This window comes from Amblyomma americanum, chromosome 2 (assembly GCF_052857255.1).
Source record: "Amblyomma americanum isolate KBUSLIRL-KWMA chromosome 2, ASM5285725v1, whole genome shotgun sequence".
Classification (NCBI taxonomy): Eukaryota; Metazoa; Arthropoda; class Arachnida; order Ixodida; family Ixodidae; genus Amblyomma; species Amblyomma americanum.
The window spans coordinates 40,352,459-40,365,701 of NC_135498.1; the positions used below are offsets into that span (position 1 = coordinate 40,352,459).

General features: G+C 48.0%; 1 protein-coding gene across 6 annotated transcripts in view; it reads left to right on the forward strand.

Annotated features, from left to right (window-relative positions):
* LOC144121069 (uncharacterized) overlaps nt 1-13,243 on the forward strand; it is a 205,302-nt gene that overhangs the window by 112,020 nt on the left and 80,039 nt on the right. For all 6 annotated transcript variants that reach the window (XM_077654010.1, XM_077654006.1, XM_077654008.1 and 3 more), the window contains one exon: nt 7,496-7,850. In XM_077654010.1, coding sequence (XP_077510136.1) covers nt 7,496-7,850 — 355 coding nt within the window. The remainder of the gene's footprint in view (nt 1-7,495; nt 7,851-13,243) is intronic.

Genomic DNA, 13,243 nt, shown 5'->3' on the forward strand with positions numbered 1-13,243 from the left:
AAATTGCACAGTTCTTTGTTCACCACATCGTGCTTCTCCACGGCGCCCCCGTGGTTGTATTAACTGACCGGGGAACCGCGTTTACGTCGGCTCTTACACACGAGGTCCTCCGTCTTAGTGGCACAAGTCATAGAAAAACGACTGCTTACCATCCTCAAACGAATGGACTTACTGAGAGGCTGAACAAGACCATCACAGATATGATGTCTATGTATGTCGACGCTGACCATCGCAACTGGGACGAAATACTTCCCTACATCACGTTTGCGTACAACACCGCCCTCCAAGAAACGACGCGCTTCACCCCCTTCCGTTTGGTGTATGGCCGAGATGCCCTGACCATGCTTGACGCCATGCTGCTCCCGGATTGTACCCCCTCGTCTGTCCCAGGCGCTGACCAATTCGTTCGCGATGCAGAAGCCGCTCGCCACCTTGCTCGACAACGCATTCGCCACCAGCAGACAACTGACGCCCGGCGTTACAACCTCCTCCACAGGGAGGTGATTTACCAACCCGGCGAGCACGTCTGGGTATGGAGCCCTATACGTGTGCGCGGTCGCTCTGAAAAGCTTCTGCGGCGCTACTTCGGCCCCTACGAGGTGCTACGTCAACTCAGCGATGTGAACTATGAAGTGTACCCGCAAGGAGTTGTCCGGTCTTCTCGCCCGCCCAAGTCTGAAGTCGTCCACGTGTCCCGCATGAAACCGTATTACGCCCGTTAGCCCCTCCCGGAGTTCACATTCAGTGCTGCCACCACACGCCATCGCACTTTCGGTATCTCCACACTCTTTATCCCCCTTGCCGGAGGCATCGAGGCGATGCCTCTTGAAAGGAGGGGGGCAATGCCACACTGCTCACATTCTGCGAGCGCCGCCATGCGGCCGAGCGGCATTACTGGGCTCGTGTGGGAGCGAAGAAGAGGACATTCCCGTTCGAACGCGCGCTGCTGGGTTTCTGGCCTTCGGATTAAAAAAGCCCCTTTTCGTGCCGCCCTACGTTTGTCGGCGACAATATTCTCGCACTGTACGGCACAATGACACTGTGGCTCGGGGTGGAATACATTTTCACCGCCTGTGTGGCCTCCAACACAAGATATGCAAAATAGCCTTGCGTGGACGGTGTCTGCAGTAGCATGCATTGCAGGATGCAGTTGTATCATGTGGAATCCAAGGCGTTTGCAGAGTGACAAGCAGAGTCGTGGAGGGTGGTCGATGGACTCGTCGTGTGAAAGAACGGATGAAACTCATACTGCCGTCAATGAAAGCCCTATCATGCGCAACTGTTTCCTGCGCGAAATTTGTGTTCGGAAAGTCTAGTTAGACGACACTGTGCAGAAGAACACAGAATGCCGAAACTTGAAACCAAACAACGCGTCCACAATCTCTCACTAATGTATACAGCGTCTGAAACGGCCGTAATGATGCATTAATGGACCGGGTGCTTACAAAACGATTATTAATTGTTTGATTTTTTTTTCGCCACTATTAATTGCACGAATTTCGAAGAAGCCTTCAATTACATATTTATTCAAACGGACAACGATAAATGATCAATTCACAGACCGAAACAGGTCAAGTCCTCCCGCACGGCATACACTCAAAATACTCACAATAAAAGCGTTGAACGTCACAAGGAGAAAAAGAATACTGAGAGCCATGATAAACACTCAACTTAACTTTGGAAGAAAGACATCATTGGAAAAAATATTAACAACATTCCGAGGTAACTTATCCCAGTCTACTATTGCTATAGTTTTGCATGAAAACTAACTTCACACAACTTTAAAGGATTATCCGCACGTCCTGATACGTAATAAGGTTACGTAATATATTTATCTTATTCTATCCGAGCCAGTGGAGTGTAGTGAGTGGAGCGCGCAGCAATTTTCTGTGTGCGTTTAAGTTATTTCGTATCTTGTAGGGTTTTCGGATTCCGAACAGTGCATGCATATTCTGGGATTGATTTTAAATTGGCTTCCTAAGGCACTTCACAAGAGGCTAATGGATAGTGTCGAGCACTGCGGCGAAGAAAATCCAATGCACGACCTGCCTTGGCTATGACATATTCACCGCGACAATGATTTAACTCTGGGATGAAATCCGCGCCTAAATAGTCGTATTCAAGTATTTGACGACAAAAAATATTGAAGGTGCAAGTTTGAACTTGAGAGTTTCTCTTTTTTTGTGCATCCCGTATATGTACGGTTTTTGCTCATGTTGAGGTTCATACACCATTTTGTGCACCACAAACTTATTCTATCCAAGTTCACCTCCAATACCAGGAATTAAAAATTCGCAGGAAAACAGAAAAAAAATATACGATTAAACTTCTTTCATATCATATACCACTAAGAAACTGGTCGTAAAAAATACATCAGACCTCCAAATCCTGCAAGAGGTAGTGGAGTTTTGGACTAAGGACCCAAGCCTGCTTTCCCGCGATTACTCTTGCGATTTCCAATAAATGTTTTCAATCAATCATTTTTTGTTTCATGTTTTTTAACCTCTATGTAGCCACTCCTGCTATAATGCCTGCAAAGGCGATCCAGGAATCTAATAAATAAATAAATAAATAAATAAATAAATAAATAAATAAATAAATAAATAAATAAATAAATAAATAAATAAATAAATAAATAAATAAATAAATAAATAAATACTCATTGGCACTCGCTTGGGCGACACGATGGAAATGCATGAGTGGTCGCGGTTACGAACTGATTTCTTTGAGCACAGAAAGATTTATTTTCAATTTTTTTTCTATTTTTCGTCTTTGACGTCTTCGTTCTGGTCATCTTTTAGCGCCGCGACATCAGTCTTTCTATACTTTACATTCATTGATCCCGTGGAGTCCTCATACCACTCCTGGTGCAGTAGTGCAAAGGTTGCTCTTCTAAAGCAACCTCTAGCGACCAATCAACAATTTAACTGCCACCTGCCATGATGGGCAGTTTGCTCACAATCCGGGGAGCAAGTCTTCACTCCTAGGGATTCACTCCTAGGGCTTCGCTCCTTTCACTCTTCACGCCACTTTGTCCGCGACATGCCCGCTCTTATGCTCACGCAATAATAAATAGAACAACATATGTTATCACTTTAACTTCCAACAGAGTGCTTGTTTATTGGCTTCTTTTTCTGCCACCGAGGATAAAAGAGTCATTGACGTGCACATATATCGACGGTACTGGAAAAGACTTGGCGGCAACACAGCAGAGATCCATAGCGGAGCTATGTTTCAGGCATTGTTTGGTAGTGTAGAGTCACTTGTACTTGCATTCTCTTCCTTACGCTGTTTATTGCACCAATAAAATATTTATCTACCTGCAGTCGCCAAACTCATTTAACTGTTCAGAACAGTGCGTTTAAGCAAATATTAAAACTCCGATAAAAGTCCATACAAGTCTGCCTCATATGATTTTTTGACAAGTTTAGTTTAATATGTGAGCATTTCCATTTAGCAATGACCATCTTGGAATACAGTGTTTTACAGTGGCCGATGTTATATCTGATGCGCCTTGGTGACGTAGCCGATGAGATAAAACGAAGAGCAAACAAGTTTAACACGAAGATGCGTTGTTTGCGTATGACTATTGCTCCCTCTTAGACCTTACTTTGCAGGAACATGTTTCAACTATCCCATGTCAAAGTACTCACGAACAAAGACCCATTGATTCTTACCCTACCCACTGACAATGTCTGGAAGCACATGTACCCTTAGCAGCTCGTTAGACTTTTGACTAACTGGCAGTGTACAGCACGAGTCCCCAAACACCAAGTCTAGAATGATGGTTTATGGTATATGGGGGTGTAACGTCCCAGAGCGGCTCAGGCTATGAGGGACGTCTTAGTGAAGGGCTCCGGAAATTTCGACCACCTGGGGTTCTTTAATGACCCGCCGCGGTGGCTCAGTGGTTAGGGCGCTCGACTACTGATCCGGAGTTCCCGGGTTCGCACCCGACTGCGGCGGCTGCGTTTTTATGGAGGCAAAACGCTAAGGCGCCCGTGTGCTGTGCGATGTCAGTGCACGTTAAAGATCCCCAGGTGGTCGAAATTAGTCCGGAGCCCTCCACTATGGCACCTCTTCTTCCTTTCTTCTTTCACTCCCTCCTTTATCCCTTCCCTTACGGCGCGGTTCAGGTGTCCAACGATATATGAGAAAGATACTGCGCCATTTCCTTTCCCCCAAATAAAACCGAATTGTTATTATTATTATTCTTTAACGTGCACTGACATCGCACAGCACACGGGCCTCTAAAACTTCGCCTCCATCGAAATTCGACCGCCGCGACCGGGATCGAACCCGCGTCTTTCGGGCCGGCAGCCGAGCGCCATAACCACTCAGCCACCGCGGCGGCCAAGACTAGAATGAGACGACCCGTTTAAGATCTGTACGTGCAATGAGACGAACAGCTTTTTTCGGAGGAATCCGGTCGTATTCGTCGCTGTCTTCGAAGTGCAGTCTCCAGTCGAAGTCAAGCTTTTCCAACTGCACCTCGGATCCAATAAGCAGCACGCTGTCAAAGGCTTCACAACGGAGCTCGCTGACAAGTAGCGCGTGACTTCTCGCGGACTGTGCGGCTCTGAGGAAAAGAGAATGGCAGGGGGTCTTCGTGGAAGCTTTCCTCGTTCCACAGCCGCTGAGCGGTCGACTTGATCCCACTCCACGCATCCGAGCGTTCAGCTCGGTAGGTGTCGACGTCTCGGCCGAACTGAACTGCGCGCCGTCCCTTGCCACTGATCACTCTACTCTTCCATCGCCAGCGTCTCGAAGATTGGACTCGAAGGCAGCGGGTGATGCCCTGCGGTTTTCTTTGCGGAAAAAAAGGGACACTCTCGTATCCCGGTGCCTTGGCATTTCCGCGTTTTTTTATTTATTTGTTCCTTTCTGATGCAGAAAAAGGAGCAAGAGCAAAAGGCGAAACACCTGACGATGGCTCTTGCCCCGCATACAGTTTGGCACAAACGTTAAACATAGGTTTAAAAAGTTTCACACCAAAATCTTCTGGGGGAAATAAGAAGGGAAAAAAAGGTAAATAAATCATGTAACGAAAAAAATAACAGTATAAGACAAACAATAATTCTTACATGCCGGCACAAAGTACTTGGTACAAAGATTGCAAATATAACAAAATTCTTAACATGGTTGTTGCAAGCTTCGGAACAACAAAAGTTGCAACATCATAACAAAAACAACAGCAAGATACAAATAAAAATGGACTCCTAAAAAATAGCAATTAGGGACAGAAACATGGCAGATTATGTGAGTTCTAAGTTATTTTCCAGCAGCAGAGTTCAAAGCCTGTTTTTGGAGACATTAGCACTCAGATCTGTTAATCCTTGTATTTTATTTAGAAGGTTAGCTGTTTGATATTCAATATGTTGTCGTCCATAATTCGTTCTTATTTTTGGCGGCCGTAAAGTTTCCTTACGGAGTGGTTATGCTGGAGCTGCATTGGATTTTTGTACACTGTAAAGCTTCGCTTTTTTTATGTACTGAAGTAATTTGAAATAATAAATTTGATTGGCTTTTAACATTTTGTATTTTGTATTCTCAGAGTTACTGTCATTCTCTACGATCGTCTTTGCTTCCTGAAAGGTTTTTGCCGACGAGCGACGGGTGGCGTGGAATCAATGCTGCAATTGCTGACGCGCGAAAAAGGAGGCGTACAAGCTGGTGTGGTCATTCTGGGCTAGCCGAATCATTCGGAACGAGTTTGCTGTAGTTGACCTAGATGTTGGAACAAACGGATGGAAAAAAAAAATTGGCGGTGGTTTAGCCCAGGTTAAACCTGGAGTGACGCGATAGCTACAGCTGGCAGAGTGGAACTTGGTCACGTGACGAACCACGTGATCAGCCACGGCGCCGCGCCACCGGCAGCTGCTCCGCACCACGTGACCAACCACGTGACAGCGTGGCGGCGCAGCCACGCTTAAGGCTCGAAATGCTACCGTAATAGTAGATATCGCTACAAAACGTAAATAAGCTTAGGCTTCTCATCCGTGACAGTTGAATGGAAAATCATTTGATATTTAAACAGCCCATAATGGGAAAATTTCGAACACTGGGCTTTTGTAGTGGCGACGATTTTAAGCAGCCAGTTTATTGCCTTAAGACGATTTTCTTGGGGACATATGCGGCCCTCTTTTTTTTAAACAAGTGCACTGCTTTCAGCTCGTTGCCTTGCGCCCTTACATAAGGTTCCGATAGCATTTCATCAGCAGTACAGCTCAGTAAGCAATTCAACATTTCCATCGCTGCGTCAGCAATTTAAAGCAATATACAAAAGGAGGTTTACGTGGGCTTAGTCGACATCCCAGCGCAGATCTAGTCCTGGCGGACAACATATATCACTTACGGCCGACTCAACAGCAAAGTTGATGGCGCAGGCGCAGTGCTCACGCACCCGTCCCAGCACAATAAAAACAAATTGCTTGATTGTGCAGCAGATAGCATGCTGCTGAAAAGCTTTCAGCATACTTCGTATTCTCCGCTACTCTATTCAACAAATTCCGCGCTACTCTCGAATATCAGCGAAGTCGCTCGAAAAGCACGAAGCGTTGGCGAATATCTGTTTCAATCCCACAACTGCTTTCTGCTCCCAGCCGTGCGTTTCTGTCCTCGAAGTGACGTGAGAAGCAGAGCGAAAACTGTCAGAACCGGCACATCAAGCGGGACTCAAACAACGTGTCCTTATTGACGTACCATGTGTTGAAGAACTTCCCGGGCCAACCCGTCCTTGGCCGTAGTGGGTGGGCCCGCGTCTGGTGACAAAACGGAAGCGCTAATTTGTTCACTCTAGGTCAAGAGAGCGCGGAATTTCTTTTCACCATCTTTACTCGCGAAATCAGCGCGTGTGCAACGATCGGTGCGGCGCTGTATATGTCCTCCTGTCCACTCCAGTCACGGGCACTTTGTCCTGAGAACTTTTTGTATCAATGCAGCATTAAGCTCATTTAGCAATGATCGTCAGATTAGTTCGATTCTAAAGCTTATTTTGACGAAATAAACAGACTGTTTGCCGTCCACCTCCCTGCGGGATCACGCAAACTCGAAGTCCTTATCACAACTGCGGGCTGATTGGTTACCATTCCTTCAAACTCAGTATTTCAACGGTTCATCTGCACTCCAAGCAAAAGGTAGATAAAATGGGACTAACTGCAGCGCTTCGACCCCACGACGAGAGGTTAGTTCACGGGGAGTAACTGTGGCTGATGTCCATTTGCAGTGACCCTCTAAGAGGACAACGCACTCAGCCCCGGAATGACCCAAACCATAAATGCGTAAAATGCAACCAACTGCACCACTTAGTTCTCGTGGCGAACAGTCAGGCTGTGCCTGATGCCGTTTTGCGTGAGCCTCTAAGGAAGTTATGGCTGCACTTTCAGGTACTAATGGTTGCGACAACATCACCACAGGACCAACTCCTGTGGCACATTCAGTCCTTCCTGGCTTAAGAGTGTGGACATCGTGTTTCTCCTGGTCCCCTGTCTTGCAGCTGGGCGGGGGTGCGGCCAACGGCCTGCCGGCGGCTGGCCTGGTGCCTGGCGTGGTCCCGAGCGGTCCTGTCCTGGACCACAGCGCCCAGAAGGACAGGCGTCTCCTCGCCCAGCAGGGCTCGCTGGGCAAACGCCGCAAGCCTTCCAGGGGCAGCCTGCACACCTTCCTCTCGGCCCTGCACCGTTGGGAGCCCGAAGACGACCAGGAGGACTCTGACAACCACGGAGAAGCGAGAGCGCCCGCGGTTTCCACCGACGTAGACGGCTCTGCACCGCCGCCCGCTGCCCCCAGCGCCTCCCCGTCAGGAGGGCCAGCGGCTCGCAGTAGCTCGCCGCCCCTATCCACAGATATCGGTGAGCTGCGATTACTAGTTGCACCACAAGATAACACGCTCAAGACATTATATTAGATTTGAAATAATTAGTCAGCGGCTCTTCGGTAGTTTTATTCAGGTAGCAGAAAGAGGACGCCGCTCTTAACAATACGGTGTGCTGTTTGTGCAAGTCTCAAAGGCGATGGCGCGAGTACTTTTTCTGTGGTTCTTTATAAGGTCTTGTAGTAAATTTCGGCTGACTGCCAAATTGGCATCGAAATACTGTTCGTCTTTTTTGTAGCGAGAGCTACATTACGCTAGCATTTCGAGACTTCAGCGTGGCCACCCCGTGACCACCGTGGCTGTTCACGTGGTTGGTCACGTGGTGCGGAGCAGCTGCCGACGGCGCGGCGGCGAAACCGAGTGGTGGGGGGGGGGGGTGGAGAGGGGGAGAGGGGAGAGAGGTTATCCACGTCCAGGAACGAAGATGAAGAAGGAACGCCTAGCGAAATGGAGCGGCGAAAATTTTGTTTTTTTTTGGTTTTATGGGGGTTTAACGTCCCAAAGCGACTCAGGCTATGGAGACGCCGTAGTGGAGGTCTCAGGAAATTTCGACCACCTGGGGTTCTTTAACGTGCACTGACATCGCACAGTACACGGGCCTCTAGAATTTCGCCTCCATCGAAATTCGACCGCCGCGGCCGGGATCGAACCCGCGTCTTTTGGGCCAGCAGCCGAGCGCCGTAACCACTCAGCCACCGCGGCGGCTGGAGCGGCGAAAGACTGACTGCAATTCGACTGAGCGAGTTCCACTCGACCAGCTGTAGCTATCGCGTCACTCCAGGTTTAACCAGAGCTAAACCACAGCCATTTATTAAAATGAGAACCAAACATAGACCTCATGAAGAGACTTAACCTCTGTTTACGTCTCGTTTGGACATCGAAGCATTGTCAGAGCACATATATTTGACTATGTGTCGAGACTCTGCAGATTATACGTTCCTATTATTTGTTCCCTAATTCATATTTATTTCCGTGAAGCCCATGAAAGCATTACTGAGTGCACTGGTAAATAATACCCGGTACGAATAAAGAAAAGAGAAGAGTTTTTAAACAAATGAAAAGGCAAGAAGAACACAAAATACAAGCGCGAAAAAATAACCACATACAAATGTATGTGGTTATTTAAAAGCACAATGAACTGAAAAAAAAGAGAATAATTGGCGACAACAAAAACAGCCGCAGAGCAGCTCCATTGCTCGCGTTACATCGTAGGTAACGTGCAGCTTTAAGAAGCCCATAGGGAACGTGATTGCTCTGCTCACGCACCTGTGATCTTCTCCCTCCGCTCTCAGCCATTCCACCCTGTTTGTCAAGTGTTCATAAGCTATACCTAGTGCCACAGTTCCGCACTGCAGAAAAAGGCGTCTCAGGTTTTAGCTTTCTACCTTCAGAGTTGTTTATCTATCAGTCTGGAGCTATCATTGTTGCCGTTACTGCTGAGGTTGGTTGCAATAGCAGGGTACAAGTCAACAGCATAGCGGCAAATAGCCCTCATAGGAGGCACTACATCCAATGGCGTCGACCACCTGTCATGGTGATGGGGGTGATAGATTTTAATGGCGCAAAGGCAGCTTCGGCCAAAGAGCCCCATGGCACAAAGTATTTTCGTCTACTCATGGTGGGATCAGAAACCCATTTTCCAAGAATTTCACCTTATGAGAAACTGAGCGCCAAGCCAAGGGAAAGCTTGTGCCCATTGTATCACCGTTGGGTACCACCCGACGGCACTGGGGATCGAACCCCGCACCTCCCGCATGCGATGCGGATGCCCAAACCACTAGGTCACCACTGAGGTGCCGTCCGACTGTCAAGACGTCGCAGCTAATCCCATTTCACGGAGGCATTTGCCGGCCATCTCCGATACCTTGCTAGGGGTTTAAACGCGACACCGTAACAAACGGTCGACCCCATTGGCTAAAGGGTTATTGCTTTGAGGGTTATTTGTGGCTCAGCGCTCTTGAGTTGTATCGGACTTGGGCCCCTCCGGCTCTCAAGTGCACCATACGTGCTAGAAAGAAAGCACGCAGCTCACACAACGCTAAAGAGTTTCTGTAATTGGCTTTCATCGTACATAAAAGTGAGGAAGTTAGATTTGCGGAAGAAAAAAATAAGCTGATAAGACGCGCCGCTAAGCGACACGCCGCTTCTTGTTGCTGGGCAAGTAGCTACTTCATTTTTGTTTGAGTCACACGGAGGAGCAGGCTGGGGTAAGAGTGCCTGAACAGTGATCCACCCTTTCTCTAACCGAGTGTTCGTACAGTGAGTTTCTGTCTACTTTTTGTTAAAAAATTGATTTCAATTTTCGGTAAGCGTGTCCACCAAAATGAGAAGGAAACAGATATATCGTCACACAGTGAACACGCATCAGCAGCACAGTTTGACCCCGTTTGCGTACAGATGATCGCTTTCTATTGTGAGCGCCTAACACTGAGCGAGCACGAGCGGAAAAAAAAAATGTGGCCAGAAATGAATTACCCAAAAGCTGAAGAAACAAAACCAATGCATCCGGATTTCGGGACACGCGTCGAAGCAGGTAATACCGGCACTGCTGCAGAAATGGCCGCTGAGAGGAAGTCCCAGAACACGATGCTCAGAGTGCCTTGACCCGTGGGAGATAAGCGCGATCGCGCGCTTAGAAAACGCACTTTTGTTCGGCGTTGAGAATGCTGGGCGTATAGCTGTATACGAATGAGATTCGGTTTCTCCAGCTTCGAATGAAATCTTCCCCAAAAGAAGAGAAAGATGAGCCTCTTTCTTGTTCGAAGCCGAGCTTTTCGGTGTGCGGGGCGAGGAATATCGGTCATCGGTGGTCCACGGTATTCATGGCAGCCGGAAGCGCTCGGACCACCACCGGATCGGAGGGAAACAAGTTTCAGCGGCCGCGTGCTAGCCTCGGGCCAACGGCGTAGCTATAGGCCCCTGTGGAATTATTTCTGTTTTTTTTTTCGTTACCGTTCCTTCTTTTACGCACCACGCTGGTGTATCCGTTGGCCTTGTTTTGTTTGTTTTTTGTTTTTCCGTCCTGCGAGGCTTTTAGCCGAGCGGGATCCCGACTCACGATCTGGAAATAGAAAGCCGCCTCCGTATCTCCATGTAACGCTTGGCTAGGCATAGTGTTTCGCTTTCTTGTTTTTAGTGCCCTAGCAATAGATGCCTCGGTGGCAAAAAAGCCGTCCTGTCTGCGGTTGAAGTCTTCACCTGCGAGCTGCCACCTGTCACGTTTGGCAGATGGAGTGCGTCAGCACTAGGAGCGTCACTGGCGAAAAAAATAAGTGGTAGGGTTCTAGCGTAGTTAAACCTAGTTAGACATTCGAAAGCATGTGTTTAGCCTGGTTGGCTCAAGGTTTTGCTTTGTTGAGCCGTCGGCACGTCTGGCCTCGATATTAGACTCGGGTTAAGCTCTGATCGAAGTTAAGATGCATGATGGAAGTTGATGAAGACGACGATGTGCAATGCACAGCGCGAGGCGCTACTGTGTTGCAGTTTAACCCTGGCCAATCCCCCACCGTGGGTATGTGCCATCATCTTTTCAGGCAATAACACGAGGCGTGATCGGTTGCGGCGATAGCATAGTGCTTCCGTGCAGTGGCCAGCGAAGCTGCTCTGTTATCGTCGCTGCGGGCTCGCATCCCAGTCGGGGCAATATTTGTTTCATTTATTTGTTTATGGTTTGGGCAAGCTCACCCTCAAGGTCACCCTCCCATTGGCTACAGCTCGCGCGACGATCCTCCGAACTTACCCTAGCTTCCTTGAAGGTATTGGTGAGCGCTACCAAAATACAGAAAGGGACGAACACACAGGACAAGCGCTTCAAGGATACCCTAGCTTACCGAGTTACTCCAAGGCTTAAGACAAGATTCTTGGTTGGGACCACGTTAAGTAGTGCTTTCGCAATAAAAAACACTTAGGTGTCCTGATGAAGTCCCCACCTGCCAGCCGTCACCAGCCACGGGTGGCAGTTGGCAAAGTGGATAGAGAGAAATCCCCCTCTCCGCATTCACTGGAGGGGAAAATGCAAGAGGGTGAGGGAAGACGAAGAGAGGCAACGTGTCGCAGGTGAGAAAGTGGGGAGCGGGAAACTGGTGGCGTCCTTTTTGAAAGAGGGAAACCGGTTGCGCAGTAGCTGCAGCCAAGTGGAAAGGCAGAACCCGCGTAGCGCCAGCTGCCGTCATAAGTAACCTATGCGAAGGGTCCATACATATTGTGCTAGCGCACCTACGTCACCTTTAAATTAACGAAGTAAATCGTGGGTCCATGTTGTTTTTCTGCAGAACGCACGTGCCTTGCACGAGAATAATCGACACCATGCTGATGCTCCTAAAAGTGGCACGTGTGCACTATGAACACTGTCCTGTGTTGTGGCTTGGGTACAGCTCAGGGTTAAGTTAAATACCGTGCGTATACGCAAAGGGCGATGTTTACGATGCTTATCACAACACCCCATTACTAACCTGATAATCATTTCTCAGCTCAATAATAAAGGTCATTCCGAGCCTGCAGAATTAAGGGCCAGCGGCATCAAACTAGGAGGTCTTAAGTTATCCGACATCGTGTAAGATTGTACTTACGGCCATTTTTGCGAGACAAGTTACCTTTTGATTTATCGAGCGAAATATGGATGAGAGATTTCAGCCATTTTCAGGCTATAATGTGTCGACGCATGCAATGCGCTGGCGTTGATGGTAGCGAGGGCAGGGAAATGTAGAGCTGTGTACAGTCGAGGCGCTCGCGGCTTCAAGTAACGTCTTCAAATTGCCATTTGAGCGCAAATGCCAAACCAGGCTCGAAATTCCCGCCCACAAACCTGGCCCTCTAACAAAACAGAAGCGCTAGCGACGGAGAAGGGCGGAATTGATGTTCATCTTAAAAAAATGCGCGCTGCATCGGTGGCGGCACCACCGCACACAGTGTTTATTGTTGTTTTTTCGCGTTAACAGTTCCCATAGTTCACCCGTAAGAGTAGGTATGTAAAGGAATAAAATGCACTGACAAGGGCATCTTCACTCTTTTCACAGCATAATGCGGTAAAAATAGAATGCCGTTCTCGTAATCTGATCTGCGAACAGGATCAAGGTCATGTGTAATGTGTTTAGCATATAATATCGTCCAGCAACAAATAATGTGTTACCTGACGTTTGATGAATTATACTGTCGATGTTTAACGATTTATACAGCGGTTCTCTTGATCCATCGATACGCCACTTGACCAACGGTGGCGTCAGTAATTATGGTAATTTCATGATGACGTCATTTTGGGTGACCAACGCGATTTCTGCACAAAAACCTCTAACAGCTGATTCAGTAAAAGCCATTGGTAAATGGTACTGCCCACGCAGCCCATATATACATCCCAAGGCAAAATGGTAAATT